Source organism: Acipenser ruthenus, chromosome 3 (assembly GCF_902713425.1).
Source record: "Acipenser ruthenus chromosome 3, fAciRut3.2 maternal haplotype, whole genome shotgun sequence".
Taxonomy (NCBI): domain Eukaryota; kingdom Metazoa; phylum Chordata; class Actinopteri; order Acipenseriformes; family Acipenseridae; genus Acipenser; species Acipenser ruthenus.
The window spans coordinates 20791146-20810707 of record NC_081191.1 but is presented as its reverse complement, the minus strand read 5'-3'; the positions used below and the strand labels follow the sequence as shown (position 1 = coordinate 20810707).

The 19562-nt window shown below is 37.5% G+C and overlaps 1 protein-coding gene across 3 annotated transcripts in view; it reads left to right on the top strand.

Annotated features, from left to right (window-relative positions):
• Nucleotides 1–19562, top strand: part of csmd3b (CUB and Sushi multiple domains 3b) — a 472577-nt gene that overhangs the window by 249326 nt on the left and 203689 nt on the right. For all 3 annotated transcript variants that reach the window (XM_059012706.1, XM_059012705.1, XM_059012704.1), the window contains exons 8-9: nt 4795–4882; nt 8344–8468. In XM_059012706.1, the coding sequence (XP_058868689.1) occupies nt 4795–4882; nt 8344–8468 (213 nt within the window). The remainder of the gene's footprint in view (nt 1–4794; nt 4883–8343; nt 8469–19562) is intronic.

Genomic DNA, 19562 nt, shown 5'->3' with positions numbered 1-19562 from the left:
CAAGGCATATTACAATATAAATCCTAAAATGGCATTAGTTGGTAGCCACTATATAACACAAGGCTGACACCTTGTCTGCAGAGGCCATTGAATCCCCATGCATATACAGTATATTTCCCATGTATATAAAGATGACCGTTGAGCCTAAAATGTCCCTTGCTAATTGTTTTACATTAATAGGTTTCGTAGGAACGGATTGGGCAAACATGTCAGTGTAATAAAAGCCCTATTAATAATAATTATATTATTACAGAAGACTGAAGCCTCCTTCTGAAAAGCACCATTGTTTGACATTACAATATCAAGCAGTACAAACCCAGTAAAGGAACCAATCAGTTTTTAAAATGGCCTCATCCTATTCTTCAAGTAACTAATTGCTGCACACATGCTGAAATTGGAAATCTACCAGTTAGTCATGGGTGATGTTTGGAGTATGGTGAGAGCAGATGCATGATTTTTTTTTTTTTTTTTTTTTTTTTACACGACTTGGGAGAATGTTCAGCTTCTTAGATATATATTTGCTTGAATGATTTTAGCACCTCAATAGTTGCCTTAGCATTGCTAATGACATTACACGTGTTCAGAAAGTTACCATCAAAGTAATTTAATCTAAGCCAACTTTAATTATTATTATTATTTATTTCTTAGCAGACGCCCTTATCCAGGGCGACTTACAATCGTAAGCAAATACATTTCAAGTGTTACAATATAAGTAATACAATAAGAGCACGAAATACAATAACGAGAAATGACAACACCCATGTGGTAGAATAGTGCACCAAGAAGAAAAGGGGAGACAATAGGGTTATTAGGAGCTAAACAAATTGGTGATGCATTATGGTTTGAAAAAGGATCAATGGGGCCTTTGAGAAGATACATATCCCTCAGTGAGTGCTTATTTCTGACACTGGGTTTAAAAGGTATTCACAGCTTCCCACAAACTCTTAAACTGAATGTATATTTTTCATGAAATGGATTAATGCCTGGAATAAAAGTGGAGTTGTAATGAGTTAAAAGTTAAGTTTTAATGGAAGTCTTGAAAGTGTTTTATGCAAAATTACTAAAGTACCATAATTAGGTGAAAAACTATAGAGATTAATATTAAGTCTTGACATGAGCACACATTTTACGTATTGTGAGGAACATTTTAATTTTGCTTTTGCTGATGGTACAAACAACACTAAGACCAAAATATAATTAATATTAATATGCTATGCACTTAATCTCATCTGAAAATAAAAACAAAGTTTTTTAAACAAAATATACATATCAATGCAGATGGAAAGATAGAAACTCTGAAGCTGTTTAACACAATGTATAATACATGTACCTTTTTATACATAATATATAATGTAGTATATGCAAAAACATAATGCAAATTATATTGGGAAACCGTGTTAGCATGACATGACTGATAAACGCATACAAATAAGTTCAATGAATTGCTCTTCCCCCTTCTGGTCATTGTGCCTTACTTGATTGAAATTGCAGAGGTTACATCCAGCTCTTATTTTATGAAACCCTGCAAGTACAACCAAAATAATTCATATCAACCAAAGATTATACACAATTCTCACAAAACCTACTAAGAATTCCCCAGCGAACTTTGAAAATTCTGCAGTTTACAGTTCATGTCACTTGCATATTAAGGGGATTGAAAATAGCCTGCCATTCTTATTATAAACCTTTTCATCCACAGTAGGGTTACAAAGTACTGTGTACAGTCAGTAGTTCTTAGGACATTTAGAAAGTCAGCAATGTTATAGAAGACACAGTTGGTTTATGGTTGCTGCTAAAGGGATTTAGAATAGGAGTATACTTGACAGCTCTGCACCAACACAGCAGTCGGAACTGGCACACATGTACTACGGGGCGAAACTGCTGCAGCAGTATATTTATTAAATTATAAAAACAAAACAGTTTAACAAAACACAAAAGAAAGGGCACATTGGCCCACGAAAACACCATATGTGGCAGTGAGGGCTGCAGGGGTGACGTCCGACCAGGCGAAACTGCTGCAGTAGTATATTTATTAAATTATAAAAACACAACAGTTTAACAAAACACAAAAGAAAGGGCACATTGGCCAAACAAAACAAACACAAACACAAACTATATTTCTTTTATAAAAACGAATACCTTGGTTCGCATCTGGGAAGCATTCGCTCTCGCTCTTAACTCTTTTTCTCCTCTGAGCCCGGAGTGGGTCTTTTATACTGTGGTTGGAGCCTTAACCCTTTGCGGTCCTATGTCGGACCAGGTTCCAGATTACAATTTTCCCTTTCCGGTTCGATGTCAGACCCTGCCCGACATCATCAAAAAGACGCAAAACACAGGTCTCTAGTCGTTTTTTCTCCAAAAAAAGCAAAGAAAACCATTCAATGGCCGAGTGAGACTGATAGGAACCGAGAGAAGCCAAAAAAACTAAAATAATAGGGGCGGATCTGAGCAATACACATAGCCCCGTCACCACAGAGATAACATGGACATAAACAAACAAGGTAGCTGCTTATGCATCCAGCGCTCAAAGAATATCATAGACATTTGCAGAGCTTTTTGAGAGGGTGGGGCTGGAGATGCAGTACTGAGTGTCTTGTTGATATGCAGTGCCTTTTAAACCTGTTTTACTGTGAAAAAAAAAAATACTTTTAAACAACGCGTCTAAAATAAACTGCGCGTGTGAAAATAAATTGGACCTGACTCGCCTTATTAAGGCTCCAGCCACATTCCCACAGGTTTTATCAGGATGGGGATTTAACTCAATCCATGCCAGCTACACTTTATAAGACCAGCTTTCTGCCAATCTCAAATAATAAATAATAATGTCAGACGGCTTTGGTCCGTCCGCACAAAAATACAATTTATATAATAAGAATGATAATAATAACAAGAACAGTAATAATTCTACACAAATAAAATACACACAAGGGGTGGGCACCCCGTCACACACACACACACACACACACACACACACACACAGATTTACAGGATTGATTCATCCCAGCAGTGTCCCCCATCTGAGCTGGAATTGTAAAAGTAGCATAAAAGGACAGTGTATGTCACAGTCATGTGCCACTGTAATTCACCTGTGGTTCTGGCATGTTAGTTCATTACTATAGCTTACCCCAGTAGACATAATAAAAAGTTGATGTTGCATGATAGTTTAATCTAATCTGAAGCCTCCTCCAGTCTACATATATAAATCGAGATTTATAAATGAAATGTGTTTAATCAGCACTTCATAAAACTCCCACGTACACCAGAAAACAGGGCAGTGAATGCCAATGTGCAGTGTTTAAATGAGATAATTCAAAGAGAAAATAAGAACTGAACTACCAGTGGATGCTTCAGATGAAAAGTGCTCAGAATATGTCAAGTACTTAAACATTTGTGATTTTTATTTTTTTAGAAGACAGTTTGATCATGTGGCAGTAATTATTCAACAGTTCAGGTTTGTTAAAAAGTTGCTGAAACATGGGCACAAGTGGGGGAAAGAGATTTTTTTATCGTTGAGAACCACATGAAAAACAAAATGCAATGTTTCTCAGTCAGTAGACCATGTAGCAGCAGGTAAGTGCAGCCACTTATATTAAATAATTTGTATTTACACTTTCAGATACATTTATAAAATGTTTCTACACATTTTACATTAGGTGCAATGTAGACATGGGAAAAATGCGGTCATGTTTCAATCAATTTCAATCCTGTTGTTAGAATTAAAAGATTACAGGTGATCCACACGTATGCATAAAACATACTTAAATAAAACGTTTAACATAAAAATAAGCAATTCGTACAGTTTTACATTTTCATTTTCCTTCACATTTGGTATTTTTATTTCTGTGAGATACATTCCTCAAATCCAGTTCTCCAATGTTCTATGTGACTCTTCTGAATGTGTTTCTCACTGATACATTTCAATGATATATTCTTTTTAGCTATTGGTAGACCTGTTTTGTTTTTTTAGTTACAGCGAAACTGTTCTTTTGTCAACGGCAGCTTGCAAGCATGCATGTGCAGTTGTGATTAATTTACAATTATGATGATAGATACTGTATCATGAAGATTAGCAAAATCCGTCACAACACCTATGAGAGATTTGTGCACAGAAATGTGTACTAATAAATATTTCCATGTATTGTATGCTGCTGCTGGTGGTCAGGCAGAAGAATAGAAACTAGATACAATACGTTATTAGAATTCAGAAAATCACTGTAGGGTTTCTTATTTCTCAGTAGGTAAAATCGATGGAGGCTTGAATGATGTTGATAAAAAATAAACCTTTAAAAAGAATAAAATACATGCCTGCTGTAGGCATGTGACTGTAGTTATCCAAAGTTCATTCTACTGTATAGGGATTGATAGCATTTCGCATGATAGTGGTCGTATTATATTATATATACAGTACATTATATTTGTGGTTTATACAATGCTAGAATGTATGATAATAACAGTTGTTTTGTTGGTGTTATTTCTGGCTTTTTTCTGTACCATTTAATAGAAATGTTACCAGTACCTATACATTTTAGAATAATTGTATTACTGACTCTATTATTCAAACACTAAAGTCAATTAATCAAGCAAAGTTATCAAGAATTCCCATTACATTTATGCACATTCATTATTGATCAAAAATAAGTAATAGATACATGCATTATATTAGGAGTACCTTAAAATATAGGACTGCAATAAGTCTGGTGCTTCTGGCATCACACAAACTTGACCATTCCTCGGTTTATTATTTTTTAATGAACTGAGTATATTGTTCCCTGTGTATGTTCTTTTTTTATATAGTGAATGAAGGAGGAATTAAACAGGCTTCAAATTCTTGTCCTGACCCGGGAGAACCAGAACATGGAAAGAGGATAGGATCTGACTTTAGGTAAAATAAAAATCAACCATTTCCATAACTTGTAAGCTTGAATACTAGTATATATTCTTCAGTTAATTTCTTCAGTTAAAGCTCTTATCTAAAAGAGTCACAGTGATCTAATGTTGTAATACCATAAAGTTCCCAACAAACATATCGTTATAGACTGCCATTTTTTAAATTAATGACCATGCATAGTAGATGTGATATTATTGTTTTTATTCTAATTAAAGTTATATTTAATTGCACAGTATTTTAATTGTGGAATACTAGTATTGGTTGTTATTTTATTTCTGCATTTTATTGTTTCACTAGGTTTATCAATTTATATTTTCTATTCTACTGCATTTTAACCAAGGTATTTTCTCCATTTTGCGTTTGATTTTTGTGATTTTAATTCTGTAAAGCACCTTGAGATGCTTGCATGAAAGGTCTATAAAAATCAAATGTGTTATTATTATAAACAATAGTACAGTATTCGAAGCCCTGATTCTGGAATCTGAGCTGTGGTCTTTTTTTTTTAAAAGAAAACCCACAACAAGAGTGATTGACCTTTACAAAACTAATGCTGGTGTAAGGTGAGGAATTATGACTGTATAGTCCAAAACAGGTGTTCAGTGGTGTTCTAAAGTTACAATTAGGGACCAATCGTTTACTTGTGCATGAGCAATTATTAAGAACCTGATGAGCAATTATTAAGAACCTGTACAGCTAAATTATACATTTGGAGTTAATCCGCTGTGGGTTATGATTTCATATGAGTCAGTGTCGTGTTATGCATTAGCTGTCATCAATTACAAACTTTAAAAGCATGAATAATTCATACTGTATTTCATAGTTACTGAAGTGTACTTTATCCATAAAATAAAATTGTAATTGACCTTGTTTGATTTAAAGTTTGAAAACTATTTTGGATTTAGTGTATGCAGTATGAACTGTGTCTTTATTTCAAACATAAAACTAAATAAACAAAACAAAAACCAAACTCCTTCCAGGAGTGCTAACTAAACATTTCAGTTCTAAACTATACTGGACGGCTAAGCTGTTTACCGGTGACAAAATAAAAACTATATACTTTTGTAAATTAATACACACACTGTACCTTCTCTTTGATTTCTGCTCCCTGGTAGTCTCTCTCTTAATGGAGCCCTGGGCTCTCATTTTATATGATGTGGCTGCTCCCAAGTATTCCATTTAGGAGCAGCCACATTCTCACATGTTTTTGGCAGGGACAGGAATTAACCCCATCCCTGCCAACCACCAACAAAACACACAAACTCCCACACTATTTACAGACAGAGCTCTTGCTCTGCCACATATCCCCCCCTTGTGCAAAGCACCCCCCCCCCCCCCCCCACCCCCCACCCCCCCCCAAAGTCCCAAAAGTCTATTTTGTAGTCCCTGCCCAAGAACAGAGGCAAAAATGGGTTTACAGATGGCAGCCACGGTGTGAGGTCCTCCTTCAAAGACCACCCTGGAAGAGGCAAGGCTGTCTCCTTCAACCCTGTAGGCAGCAGTGGCAATGCTACTAGGGTAGCCACTGGCAGATGCAATGTTGACAGTGGCCATGCTGGCTCCTCCAACAAAGGAAATGCTGTAAGCGGAAAGGCCGACAGCAGCACGGCTGGCTCCTCCAGCCTTGGCGGTAGTGCTGGCAGCGTTAATGCTGCCCTCAGCATGTAACACTCCGGTAGTGGCACCACCAAAACTCACAAACACCCACACTATTTACAGGCAGGTCTCTTGCTCTGCCACAACTACATTTTTGGGAAAACTAAACATGGAAGGAACCTTATTGCAGCGTTACGTGGAAATGAAGGCAGACTCACATAAGTTTTTCAGGTTCTCAAATGCAACGATTTATTAAGCCTACACTTAACAGGTAAAGCATGCTGCTTTACCACTGGTCTCAGGAGCCCGCTACTTATGCTACTTGTACTGAGAATCTAATCAAAGTTATTGGAACAACACCCACTGCCAATGTACCGTGCACTGCATTAACTATACTTCGTTGTGCATTGCTGAATACAAGATCTCTGGCTAATAAGTCTAGTTTGATTAATGATTTTATCCTTGAAGAAAATTTAAATATTTTAACTGTAGTTAAAACAATATAATGTACCCCTTGTAGAGGCCTGTGGGTGACATTATTCATAGACATGGAGTTAGTTTCCATTGTTATGCTGATGATTCTCAGCTTTACTTGTCCCTCAAACAGGGCTGTGTATCTGCTACTAACATTTTGAATACCTGTCTTGCTGACATCAAGAACTGGATTTTTAATAACTTTTAAATGTTAAATTCAGACAAAACAGAAGTGATGATACTGGGACCTTAGAAAAAACATGTAAATACAAATGTGGTTGATGTTTTATTTAATGGACTCTGTACAGATTTTAGGGCAGAAGTAAAAAACATAGGTGTGTTATATAGGATACAGACCTCTCTTTCGGAGCACACATTAAAAATGTTACAAAAATGTCCTTTTTTCATTAAAGAAATATCAACTGAGAGGTATTCTCTCCAGGCAGGATGCAGAGAGATTAATGCATGCTTTTATATCCTCTAGGATTGATTTTTGCAATGGTCTTTTTATTAGGACTAGCCACAACATTATTTCTCGCCTCCAACTTGTACAAAATGCTGCTGCTAGAATTTTAACTGTAGTCAAGAGGCGAGAGTATATCACCTCCGTGCTGGCATCCTTGCATTGGCTCCTTGTTAGTTTTACAATAGATTTTAAGGTGTTGCTGTTAACTTATAAGGCTTTAAATGGTCTTGCTCCTCCATACCTTAAAGATATTTTGGAACCCTATGTCCCCAATCACCCGCTCTGATCACTAGATGCTTGGTTATTGTCTGTACCTATTATTCTGAAAAAAAAAAAAACTCAGGTGGTAGATCTTTTAGTTATATGGCACCTAAATTATGGAACAATTTGCCTATCACAATTAGAGAAGCCCCTTCAGCTGATGCCTTCAAATCCAGACTAAAAACCAATTTTTATAGCCTGGCATTCTCATCTGGATGAGCTGATATTCTCTTCTCTCCATATTCCCACTGTTGCTCTTTTTAAAACTAGATTAAAAAGACATTTTTATAATATAGCTTATATATCCAATTTTTTTTCACTCTTTTTACATATGTTACTGTTTTGTTTTTATCCTGTTCCTTTTTATTGCTTATTGTTGTTTTGTAATATGTATTGTTTTTATCCTTGTAAAGCGCTTTGTGGCAACCTGTCGTGAAAGGTCGCCACATAAAATTGATTGAAATAGTATTTAATACTAAAATGTAAATTGCCGCCCAGTTCATGATGTTGACAAGTGTGTCAGAGTATTAGTCCCAGATGCATGTAAAGTGATTTTTATAATTAATCAACACAAAAAAAACATTGTAGATAATTAATATCTAACTTTTAGAATAATCATAGTTTATCCTTACTAACTTGTTTTGTTTTGTTTTGTTTTAAGTCTTGGAGCAACAGCTCTGTTCACTTGTGATGAAGACTATGTGCTACAGGGGTCAAAAACAATCACCTGCCAACGTGTTGCAGAAGTGTTTGCAGCCTGGAGTGACCACAGACCTGTATGCAAAGGTAAAAAAAGTAATTATACTGTATAACACAGTTTTTCATTTAGTTTGTGTAATGTCCATTTGTTCATGAAAGGTTCAATGTAAGCGAAATTATAAATTGTAAAGGCATTTACTGTAAATCGAGTCTATAGGATATGAACTGAATCTAAAGCAATTTTGCCAAAGGCAGTTTTGGTCTCCAACAAGGGAACAGTCTGTCACTTTTATCACAGAAATTCAATTTAAAGATGGATTTATTGAGAATGACTAAGTACTTCAAAAAAATTATAACAAATTAAAATACAATATTGCTGGTGATTGTATCTGCATTCAGAACCATGTACAAAAATATATCTGATTAGATGCAATTTTATTATTATTAATAATAATAATAATAATAATAATAATAATAATAATAATAATAATAATAATACAGTCGTCCCCAGCTAAGAGAACACCCCTCGTGGAGCAAGTGAAGTGTTCTCTTAGCTGAAGTGTTCTTTAAGACGAAGTTGACCACTAGACGCAATATGAATCAATCAATAAATAAATACATATTACATGTCATGACACACATGCATATGAAATGAATATAATAAGTAAGAGAAAAGCAATAGACAAGTGTATTTTAATAAACTATATTAATAAAGTAATAGACAAACTAACGTTAATAAACTGTCAAACTAAATTAACACAGCACCCCTACTCACATTAAAAAATGCATTAATAATGAATACCTGTACAGGAGCAATATTCAAGATATGCCCAAAATTATTTAATAGACTGGTGAAGCAACTCACCAGAAGTGAAACCACCAAATTGCCCGGCAATTCAGGTTTTTTCAGGAGCTCAAACAATTTCCAATTTTTTGTAACAAGAGAAACAGCACCGCGGTTTGGTATTTGTTACATGCCATTTTATAGCGATGTGGTGCACTCGTGGAAATCAGAACACAAAACAAACCAATCAGTCTGCCTCAAGACACTCTCGCAATGACAAGTCACACAAGGGTGTTCTTTTAAGCAAAGTTGCTGTTCCTTCAGGTGGAGCATTTACAATGGGAAAATCTGTTTCACCACAAGGGTGTTCTCTTAGTCAAAGTGTTCTCTTAGGAGGTGTTCCTATACAAGGAGGCTACTGTAATAATAATGTAACCTAGGGTTTAAAGTATGGATATCCATACTTTAAATGCAAAACGATGGTTAAATTGGATCAACCTATATAATGTAAACAGCATAAGATACATGGTATATTTATGATTGAATTCAGTCAGTATATAGTTTGATGAAAGTGTATGAATCAGGTATACAGATCTCTATTTTATGCTAGGATGCAATATTTACTGTTTCTACAGGATAAACACTACCAAATAGAACACATACCTGTATCTCATTTGTGTATTTTGTTTTACCACACAATGCCTTAATTTCATCTTCCACAATATCCACATGGGAATATACTTTACTCAACATAATTAACGTAAGTGGCTACATTAGTTTCCCTGGCTTTACTGTAGTGAAAATGGCATCCACTTCAGTATCCATTATTGTTATTATTGCCGATAGCTCATTCAAAATTCTTATTGTTTTTGGATTGTTTTTTGTAATGTTTTACAATGCACTGTCTACATTTCTCCTTTATATTAGGCTTTTCTAGTTACATTTTTGGTAGAGTGTGATTAATGCATTTAGCAGAGTTTATGCATCTCCTGTGAGCATTAATGGCAGTACATACAGTGTATACCGTAGTCTTTCGTTTTAACCTTACAGTATTAGCAGAAGTACATTTTATTATACCTGGACAGCGGCAATAGCATTAGCAATGTAAACTGTAGACTAGCAAGCACATTTGAAATGTAGTTGGGAAGGCTTTAATCATGCTTATTTTTGGACAGTCAAAATTAAATACACTGCTGAATTTCACTAAACTTGCTTGTTATTTGGATGGAAACGATTGGAGTTGTAGTATATTTTAATGATTTGAATAATATGTATTTTTGATTCTGTCTTATTCACATTGAAGTGGCTTTGCTGTGGGTGAAATGAATTAAGCCATTACTAAAATGTATGATGAAAATGTATTTACATGTAGTACAGCCACAGAACAGCGACCTACATCATGTCACTTTCCTCTGTGGAATCTCCTGTAATTTAAAATGTTACTGGGTATGTGTTGCACTTTGAATAACACTTTGCACAGTGGCTGCTGATTACCATGGATCTCTGGAGTAATAAAAGCTTTTATTTCCTTTTATGGCCTACAATTTATTTCAATAAAGCATAAATCTGCCTTAAACACAGAGCAAAAACTAACCTTTAAGACAGTTCTGTTTTGCATGTTCTGACCCTATTAAGGTTAATATTGGGCATCAGCAGACGTGACACAATTGGAACATAGTTATGTCATGAATAAATGCATGTCATTTCACAATGCAGTTGGATTAGCGACTGCCCTCATTACCCAAACAAACCTTTATGTACAAAAAATGCAATTTAAATCTGCTTCTGTGTTGTTCTTAGTCCTTTGGGAGTATTTGCAAAGTAAGAGATAATGTAAGGAAGAGGTTATGTTTAATCATATTGATTAAACACACTGAAATGTATGTGCAAGGCCCAATTAGAGTGTTAACAAAAACCCACACAGCTCAGAACTACAGTGAATATACAGATACTGTATGATTTATTTTTAAATCATCTGTATGGTTTACAACAATAAGAGCCTAGTCAAAAATAACAGCGGCACAAATATAGAAAAGGTAGGATTCAGAAGTCATTTTTTTTTTAATTCTAACTTTTAGCAGTAATGATTAAAAATGTAATTATCTTAATCTTGGTTTGTAAAAGTACCCTGGAATGCATATATGAAGGACAAGTATGAAATATTTCAGTTGCTATATTTCATGGCATGTTGGTCAGGGTTTCAAATGTATGATGCAAGAAGTTCTTCATTTGTGGTCTACTGTAAGGTGTTTGAACCACTGAATATAGGGAATCATATTGATGCCACAATGTTACACAAAAGTCCCTATATATTGTAAAGTCATGTTTTGTCCTTCATTGATTAGTTATGCACAGATTGAGAAACATATCACAACATGTTTGAATACACTACAGATTTGACAATCTCAGTATGGCTTCAAGAGCATTTTAGGACAGAGAGTTGTATTACTTCCTAATCCTGTGTATTACTGTGACATTGGACAGTTTGAAAACTACAGGTGCTGCACAAATTTTAATGGATACGTGTTAGCAGAGTGACTTGCAAGACATAATTAGCCCCCTGGTGCAACTAGTAACTGAATGGGCCGTTGTGAAGGGAGAACGTCACAGCCAAGGCTAGTGAATATCAGGAAGCAGATCCAGAAACAGAGGCTGCAGTTTAAAGGTGTTGTTGCACACTTTTATTTAACAATAAACAAAGAAAAAGTCAAAGGGCCAAAACAAAAGGTCAAATACTTATTTTACCATCAGGCTGTGTATTAGCCTTAACTCATGGTCTTACTAATACAGTAGACACTTACTCTACCAAAACTCCTTTCCCCACAAAGAATTCTAACTGCTTTTTATACACCTGTGTCATACACCCTACTTAATTGCCAATTGTTCAATTATTCAATCCAGTTACATTCTCATGTGGAGTTGGCAGGGACAGATTACTTCCTTCCCTACCAACTCAACACAACACATGTATAGGGCCTGTGGCGGAGTGTCCCACCCCTTTGTTTATTATTTTATTTGTATTATGATTTATATGTATATATGACAGCGAAAGCCAGTATTATATGTATTATATATATATAATATATATAGAGTGCCGTGAAAAAGTATTTGCCCCTGTCTGTTTTCTGAATTTTTGCACATTTTTCACATTGTATTTGGTCAGATTTTTTGTGGGTTGTAGTAGTATATAGAGGGAGTCTGAGAGAAAAAAATGACACCAAAGTTTGGTGCATCTTTCATTTGTTTGGTGTGCAAGTTAATCAAACATTATTATTATTATTATTTATTTCTTAGTAGACACCCTTATCCAGGGCGACTTACAATTGTTACAAGATATCACATTATTTTTTTACATACAATTACCCATTTATACAGTTGGGTTTTTACTGGAGCAATCTAGGTAAAGTACCTTGCTCAAGGGTACAGCAGCAGTGTCCTCCACCGGGGATTGAACCCACGACCCTCCGGTCAAGAGTCCAGAGCCCTAACCACTACTCCACACTGCTGCCCTGAACATGCAATCTTCAGGTGTGAAAGTTATTGCCCCCTAGTTAACTCAACCCAATTAAAGGGATAATTTTGGTCAGCTGTTCTTTGATTAACAACCAGGCCTGATTTGGCCAGCCCTGCCCAGTATAAATCTGACTAACTTTGGCCCTTACCATCAGAGTGATTTCCATTACACGAGAGTAGATGTTAAAAGTTCATGCTGATTTGAACTCGGCTCTCACCAAGATAAGCACCAACTAAGACGTAGCTTTACAGTAAACTAATGTGATCCATATGTGTCTCCATCCATTTATGTTTCCTTCCATATGATGATGTAGATATCCTTCTGTCTGGTGTTAATGGCTGAAGTGTAATGCTGGCTCCAGGGATCAGCTTATTTTGCCTCCCTGGTGCAGGGAGCTAAGTAGGGTACATCTCTGGGGTCGTCAAGTGGGCACCTTCCATCCTCAGTGTTTCGTCGACTAGCCCACGACACCTCAAGAGGGCTCGATGGTGATTCTGGCGTCCCAGCATCACCCCCCTCCGTCCCCCACTCAACTCAGCCCAGCTTACTTACCTGTACATCAGGGTTTCTTTCTTTCTATTGTGCTTGAGATCCCCAGCCAGAATCTTTCCGTCTCAACCACAGCCAGTTGCTGCTCCTCTCTGCTGCTTCAGATAAGTTCTTCACTGTGCGACACAACTCTTGGCCACTGAATCCGACGTCTCTGAGAAACCGGGTTGTAGAGTGTGCCACAAATCCTCGACAACCCACCTCCACTGGGTAAACCCGGACTCTCCATCCTCGCTGTTCCGCTTCAGTGGCTAGTTGAGCATACCGCAGTTTCTACCTCTCATACACCTCATCTGCAGCATCCTCTCATGGCACTGTTAACTCTACCAGGTGATCAAGACGTGCACACAGATTCTAGAGGCACATCATGCCACGAACAAAAGAAATTCCTGAAGACCTCCGGAAAACAGTTGTTGATGCCTATCAGTCCTGAAAGGGTTACAAAGCCATTTCTAAGGCTCTGGGGCTCCACCGAACCACAGTCAGAGCCATATTGTCCAAATGGAGAAAGTTTGGGACAGTAGTGAATCTTCCCAGGAGTGGCCGTCCTGCCAAAATCTCTCCAAGAACAAGGCGTAGAATCGTCCAGGAAGTCACAAAGAACCCTAGAACAACATCCAGGGATCTGCAGGCCTCTCTCGTCTCGGCTAAGGTCAGTGTTCACGACTCCACCATCAGAAAGACACTGGGCAAAATGGGATTCATGGCAGAGTAGAAAGGCGGAAACCATTGCTCGCTAAGAAGAACAGGAATGCTCGTCTCAAGTTTACCAAAAAGCACCTGGATGATCCTCATGAGTTCTGGAACAATGTTCTATGGACAGATGAGTCAAAAGAGGAACTTTTTGGCTGACATGGGCCCTGTTATGTCTGGCGAAAACCAAACACTGCATTCCACAGTAAGAACCTCATACCAATGGTCAAGCATGGTGGTGGTAGTGTCATGGTTTGGGGATGCTTTGCTGCATCAGGACCTGGACGCCTTGCCATCATTGAAGGAACAATGAATTCTGCTCTGTATCAGAGAATTCTACAGGAGAATGTCAGGCCATCCGTCCGTGAGCTGAAGCTGAAGCGCAGCTGGGCAATGATCTGAAACACACAAGCAAGTCTACATTAGAATGGTTGAAGAACAAGAAATTTAAAGTTTTGGAATGGCCTAGTCAAAGTCCAGACCTAAACCCCATTGAGATTTTGTGGCAGGACCTGAAACGAGCAGTTCATGCTCGAAAACCCACAAATGTCACTGAGTTGAAGCAGTTCTGCATGGAGGAGTGGGCCAAAATTCCTCCACGGTGCCGTGAGAGACTAATCAATAACTACAGGAAGCTTTTGGTTGCAGTTATTGCTGCTAAAGGTGGTGTAACCAGTTATTGAGTCTAAGGGGGCGATTTATTATTATTATTATTATTTATTTCTTAGCAGACGCCCTTATCCAGGGCGACTTACAATCGTAAGCAAATACATTTCAAGTGTTACAATACAAGTAATACAATACGAGCAAGAAATACAATAACTTTTGTTCAAAGTGTGACAAACCACAATTCAATAATACAGCAGATAATAGTGATAGTTACATCAGGATATGATTAAATAGTGATAGTTACATCAGGATATGATTAAATACAAAGTACTACAGGTTAAACACTTGGCAGATTACAGTATTCTGATGTACAGGATTAAATGCAGTAAAATAGGGGGCAGATAAGAGCAAAATAAAGCACATTTACATGAAGGGTGATAGTGTCCCAGGATACAAACAGAGGAGTTCTACAGGTGCTGTTTGAAGAGGTGAGTCCTACAGGTGCTGTTTGAAGAGGTGAGTCTTTACTTTTTCACACGGGGGCATTGGGTGTTGCATAACTTTCTTTAATAAATAAATGAAATATGTATCACATGTTTGTTTTATTTGTTCACTCAGGGTCCCTTTTATCTAATATTAGGTTTTGGGTGAAGATCTGATAACATTCAGTGTCAAAAATATGCAAAAATGCAGAAAATCAGACAGGGTGCAAATACTTTTTCACGGCACTATATATATACACACACAGTTCTCATCAGACCACAAACCCTTCCAACTCAACACAACACAAGTGCAGGGCCTCTGCCCTGTCACAGCCATCTTAACCTCCTTGCACATGTCTTCCCATGCCTGCTGATTACAAATAGTACTAGACCATGATAGTTGACAGCAGATGATGCATAATAAAAAAAGTTATTACCAATAAATATACTGGCATATGGCTAGATGACAAATAGACAGATGGCATGAATATGGCAACCAGTCATATGAACTTTTCTGAAAATCTTATTAAGCCAGTTGAAATAGAAAACAATGGCATCTTGTTTAAACAGCATATGGGTTCATTTTTTGGCATGAATTTCATGCAGCTTAACCCAAAGTAATTGTGGTGCATCTGATGAGGTTATGCTTCCAGGTTACAAAGTCATTCCTGAAAAACAACAAGGATAATTACACTTTTAGCAATATCAATTTGAAACTTTTGAAACTTCAATTTGATAACTCATTTTCAAGTTAAAAAAAAGGCATACGCATTTATCTGCACGCTTGCTTATACTAGATACATGGATTTGATTTAGAAGTACTGTATAACAGCACACATCATTGGGCCCAATTCATAAAGCTTTAAAGAATGATTTTTTTCAGTCTGCATTTATGAGCACATTACAGATTGGTTCAAGATTTTTTTTTAAGAAACAAAAGTCTGGAAGAATTTAACTGATTTAAAACTGTTTTATTCATAAAAACAGATTTTACAGAAAATCACTACTGGGCTCTATTTACAGAATTTTAAAGACGTTTATAAGAATGTTAAGAATATTTATAACACTCTTCAAAAACCAGTCCTTGCAAGGGGTGCTATCCAGTTGTGCAGACTCAACAGAATAGACTCGTGCAGACTAAATCTAATATATATTTAATAGAGTGCAATAAATACCTCTCTGCAGTGACAGTCACTTTTTATTACTTACTGTGAAAGATCACACAGGTAGGTAATTCTTGCTTTTTCAGGTCACACCAGGCACAAGCTACATAGTCAGCATTGGCAATATGGGTATTTTCCCCTTGAAGGTGTTATTGTTCACATTTGATTCCATAAATTAGCGTAGCACCAACATTTTAATCATATCATTTTTTAAATAATTTTAAATGCTGAACTATACCTGCAAGAAGCATACTATCTTTCTATTTTTGCTACTGACCTAACATTTAGACAGATATACATTTGTTTTACTTAAGCTCAACCTAAATTTTAGTGAAGAGCTAAAAACAAAACAATATGGTTACTCTGCATGACAGTGCCTACTGGCTTTGTGATTTAAGACTGCATTACTGATTACATTTTTGTATTGCATTTTAAATATAGCAAGTTGCTCTTAATTTCAATTCTATCCTTTTTAATTAAATATACTGCTTAATTAATTTAGCCTTTAGCAACAACAGAATGAAGCATATCATTGCCGGAATGTTTACAATGTATACAGAATACTCAATAGGAACAAAATGAAAAAAAGTTAAATCCGGATTGTCATCAGATAATCTGTTGGCAAATAAAAAAACTCCTGACATTTGGTATTTTGAAGGATCTGGAATTTCTGTGTGTCATCTCTTATCTGTTTTAATATCCTGTTGTACTTTGCGTTCGTTTATACTTTGATCATTATTTGCCATATTTTATTATTAAACGATTCCATCAAAAAATGTTGGATCGTAAGCAAATTGTGTGAGGAAGCTATTAGAGTCAAACACTGAAGCCCAAACAATAGGTGAAACATTGTAGACTGAACCATGTGCAACACTGATATGATTCCCCTCCTCAGTCCGAAGTTTTCTCTGAGCTCGGACTCGTCTCAAAGGTAAGCGCTTGTGTATCTCCTCCCTCCTCATCCTGAGGGAAAGGGCTACCATCCCAGGAGGCCGTGATTTATATCGCGTCCTGGTCTTCCTCAGCCACAGCCAGGTCCAGTTCTTAGACATCCAGGGTGGCCACTAGTAAATGTGGCGTCAGTGTTAACGGTGGAGCAGGGGCCGGAGCAGGGGGTTAGGCCTGCTGCCTGGCCAGATACTCCAGGAACTGAGCCATTTGGTCCTTGAAATCAGAGATTTTTGCACCTGAGATTGCCACCACTAACCTTCGACCAGATATTGTCTTGTGGTCTGGATCAGCACGCCTTGTTCACCTGGTAGAGTTAACAGTGCCGTGGGAGGATGCTGTAGATGAGGCGTATGAGAGGAAGAAACTGCGGTATGCTCAACTAGACACTGAAGCAGAACAGCGAGGATGGAGAGTCCGGGTTTACCCAGTGGAGGTGGGTTGTTGAGAATTTGTGGCACACTCTACAGCCCGGTTTCCAGAGACGTCGGATTCAGTGGCCAAGAGTTGTGTCGCACAGTGAAGAACTTATCTGAAGCAGCAGAGAGGAGCAGCAACTGTCTGTGGTTGAGACGGAAAGATTCTGGCTGGGGATCTCAAGCACAATAGAAAGAAAGAAACGCTGACGTACAGGTACAGACGTGCTCAAATTTGTTGGTACCCTTACAGCTCATTGAAATAATGCTTCATTCCTCCTGAAAAGTGATGAAATTAAAAGCTATTTTATCATGTATACTTGCATGCCTTTGGTATGTCATAGAATAAAGCAAAGAAGCTGTGAAAAGAGATGAATTATTGCTTATTCTACAAAGATATTCTAAAATGGCCTGGACAATTTTGTTGGTACCCCTTAGAAAAGATAATAAATAATTGGATTATAGTGATATTTCAAACTAATTAGTTTCTTTAATTAGTATCACACATGTCTCCAATCTTGTAATCAGTCATTCGGCCTATTTAAATGGAGAAAAGTAGTCACTGTGCTGTTTGGTATCATTGTGTGCACCACACTGAACATGGACCAGAGAAAGCAAAGGAGAGAGTTGTCTGAGGAGATCAGAAAGAAAATAATAGACAAGCATGGTAAAGGTAAAGGCTACAAGACCATCTCCAAGCAGCTTGATGTTCCTGTGACAACAGTTGCAAATATTATTAAGAAGTTTAAGGTCTATGGAACTGTAGCCAACCTCCCTGGGCGCGGCCGCAAGAGGAAAATCGACCCCAGATTGAACAGAAGGATAGTGCGAATGGTAGAAAAAGAACCAAGGGTAACTGCCAAAGAGATACAAGCTGAACTCCAAGGTGAAGGTACGTCAGTTTATGATCGCACCATCCGTCACTTTTTGAGTAAAAGTGGGCTCCATGGAAGAAGACCCAGGAGGACTCCACTTTTGAAAGAAAAACATAAAAAAGCCAGACTGGAATTTGCTAAAATGCATATTGACAAGCCACAATCCTGGGAGAATGTCCTTTGGACAGATGAGTCAAACCTGGAGCTTTTTGGCAAGTCACAGACGAAAAAATGAGGCTTTCAAAGAAAAGAACACCATACCTACAGTGAAACATGGAGGATGCTCGGTTATGTTTTGGGGCTGCTTTGCTGCGCCTGGCACAGCGTGCCTTGAATCTGTGCAGGGCACAATGAAATATCAAGACTATCAAGGCATTCTGGAGCGAAACATACTGCCCAGTGTCAGAAAGCTCTGTCTGTTGCAGGTCATAGGTCCTCAAATAGGATAATGACCCAAAACACACAGCTAAAAGCACCCAAGAATGGATAAGAACAAAACATTGGACTATTCTGAAGTGGCCTTCTACGAGTCCTGATCTGAATCCTATCGAACATCTATGGAAAGAGTTGAAACTTGCAGTCTGGAGAAGGCACCCATCAAACCTGAGACAGCTGGAGCAGTTTGCTCAGGAAGAGTGGGCCAAACTACCTGTTAACAGGTGCAGAAGTCTCATTGAGAGCTACAGAAAATGTTTGATTGCAGTGATTGCCTCTAAAGGTTGTGCAACAAAATATTAGGTTAGCGGTCCCATCATTTTTGTCCATGCCATTTTCATTTGTTTTATTATTTACAATATTATGTTGAATAAAAAATCAAAAGCAAAGTCTGATTTCTATTAGATATGGAATAAACAATGGTGGATGCCAATTACTTTTGTCAGTTTCAAGTCATTTCAGAGAAAATTGTGCATTCTTCGTTTTTTGTGGAGGGGTACCAACAAATTTGAGCACGTCTATAAGTAAGCTGGGCTGAGTTGAGTGGGAGACGGAGGGGGGTGTTGCTGGGATGCCAGAATCACCGTTAAGCCCTCTTGAGGTGTCGCGGTCTAGTCGACGAAACACTGAGGATGGAAGGTGCCCACTTGAAGACCCCAGAGATGTACCCTACTTAGCTCAATCCAGATGGTTGTCATGCTGATGCGCTGGGG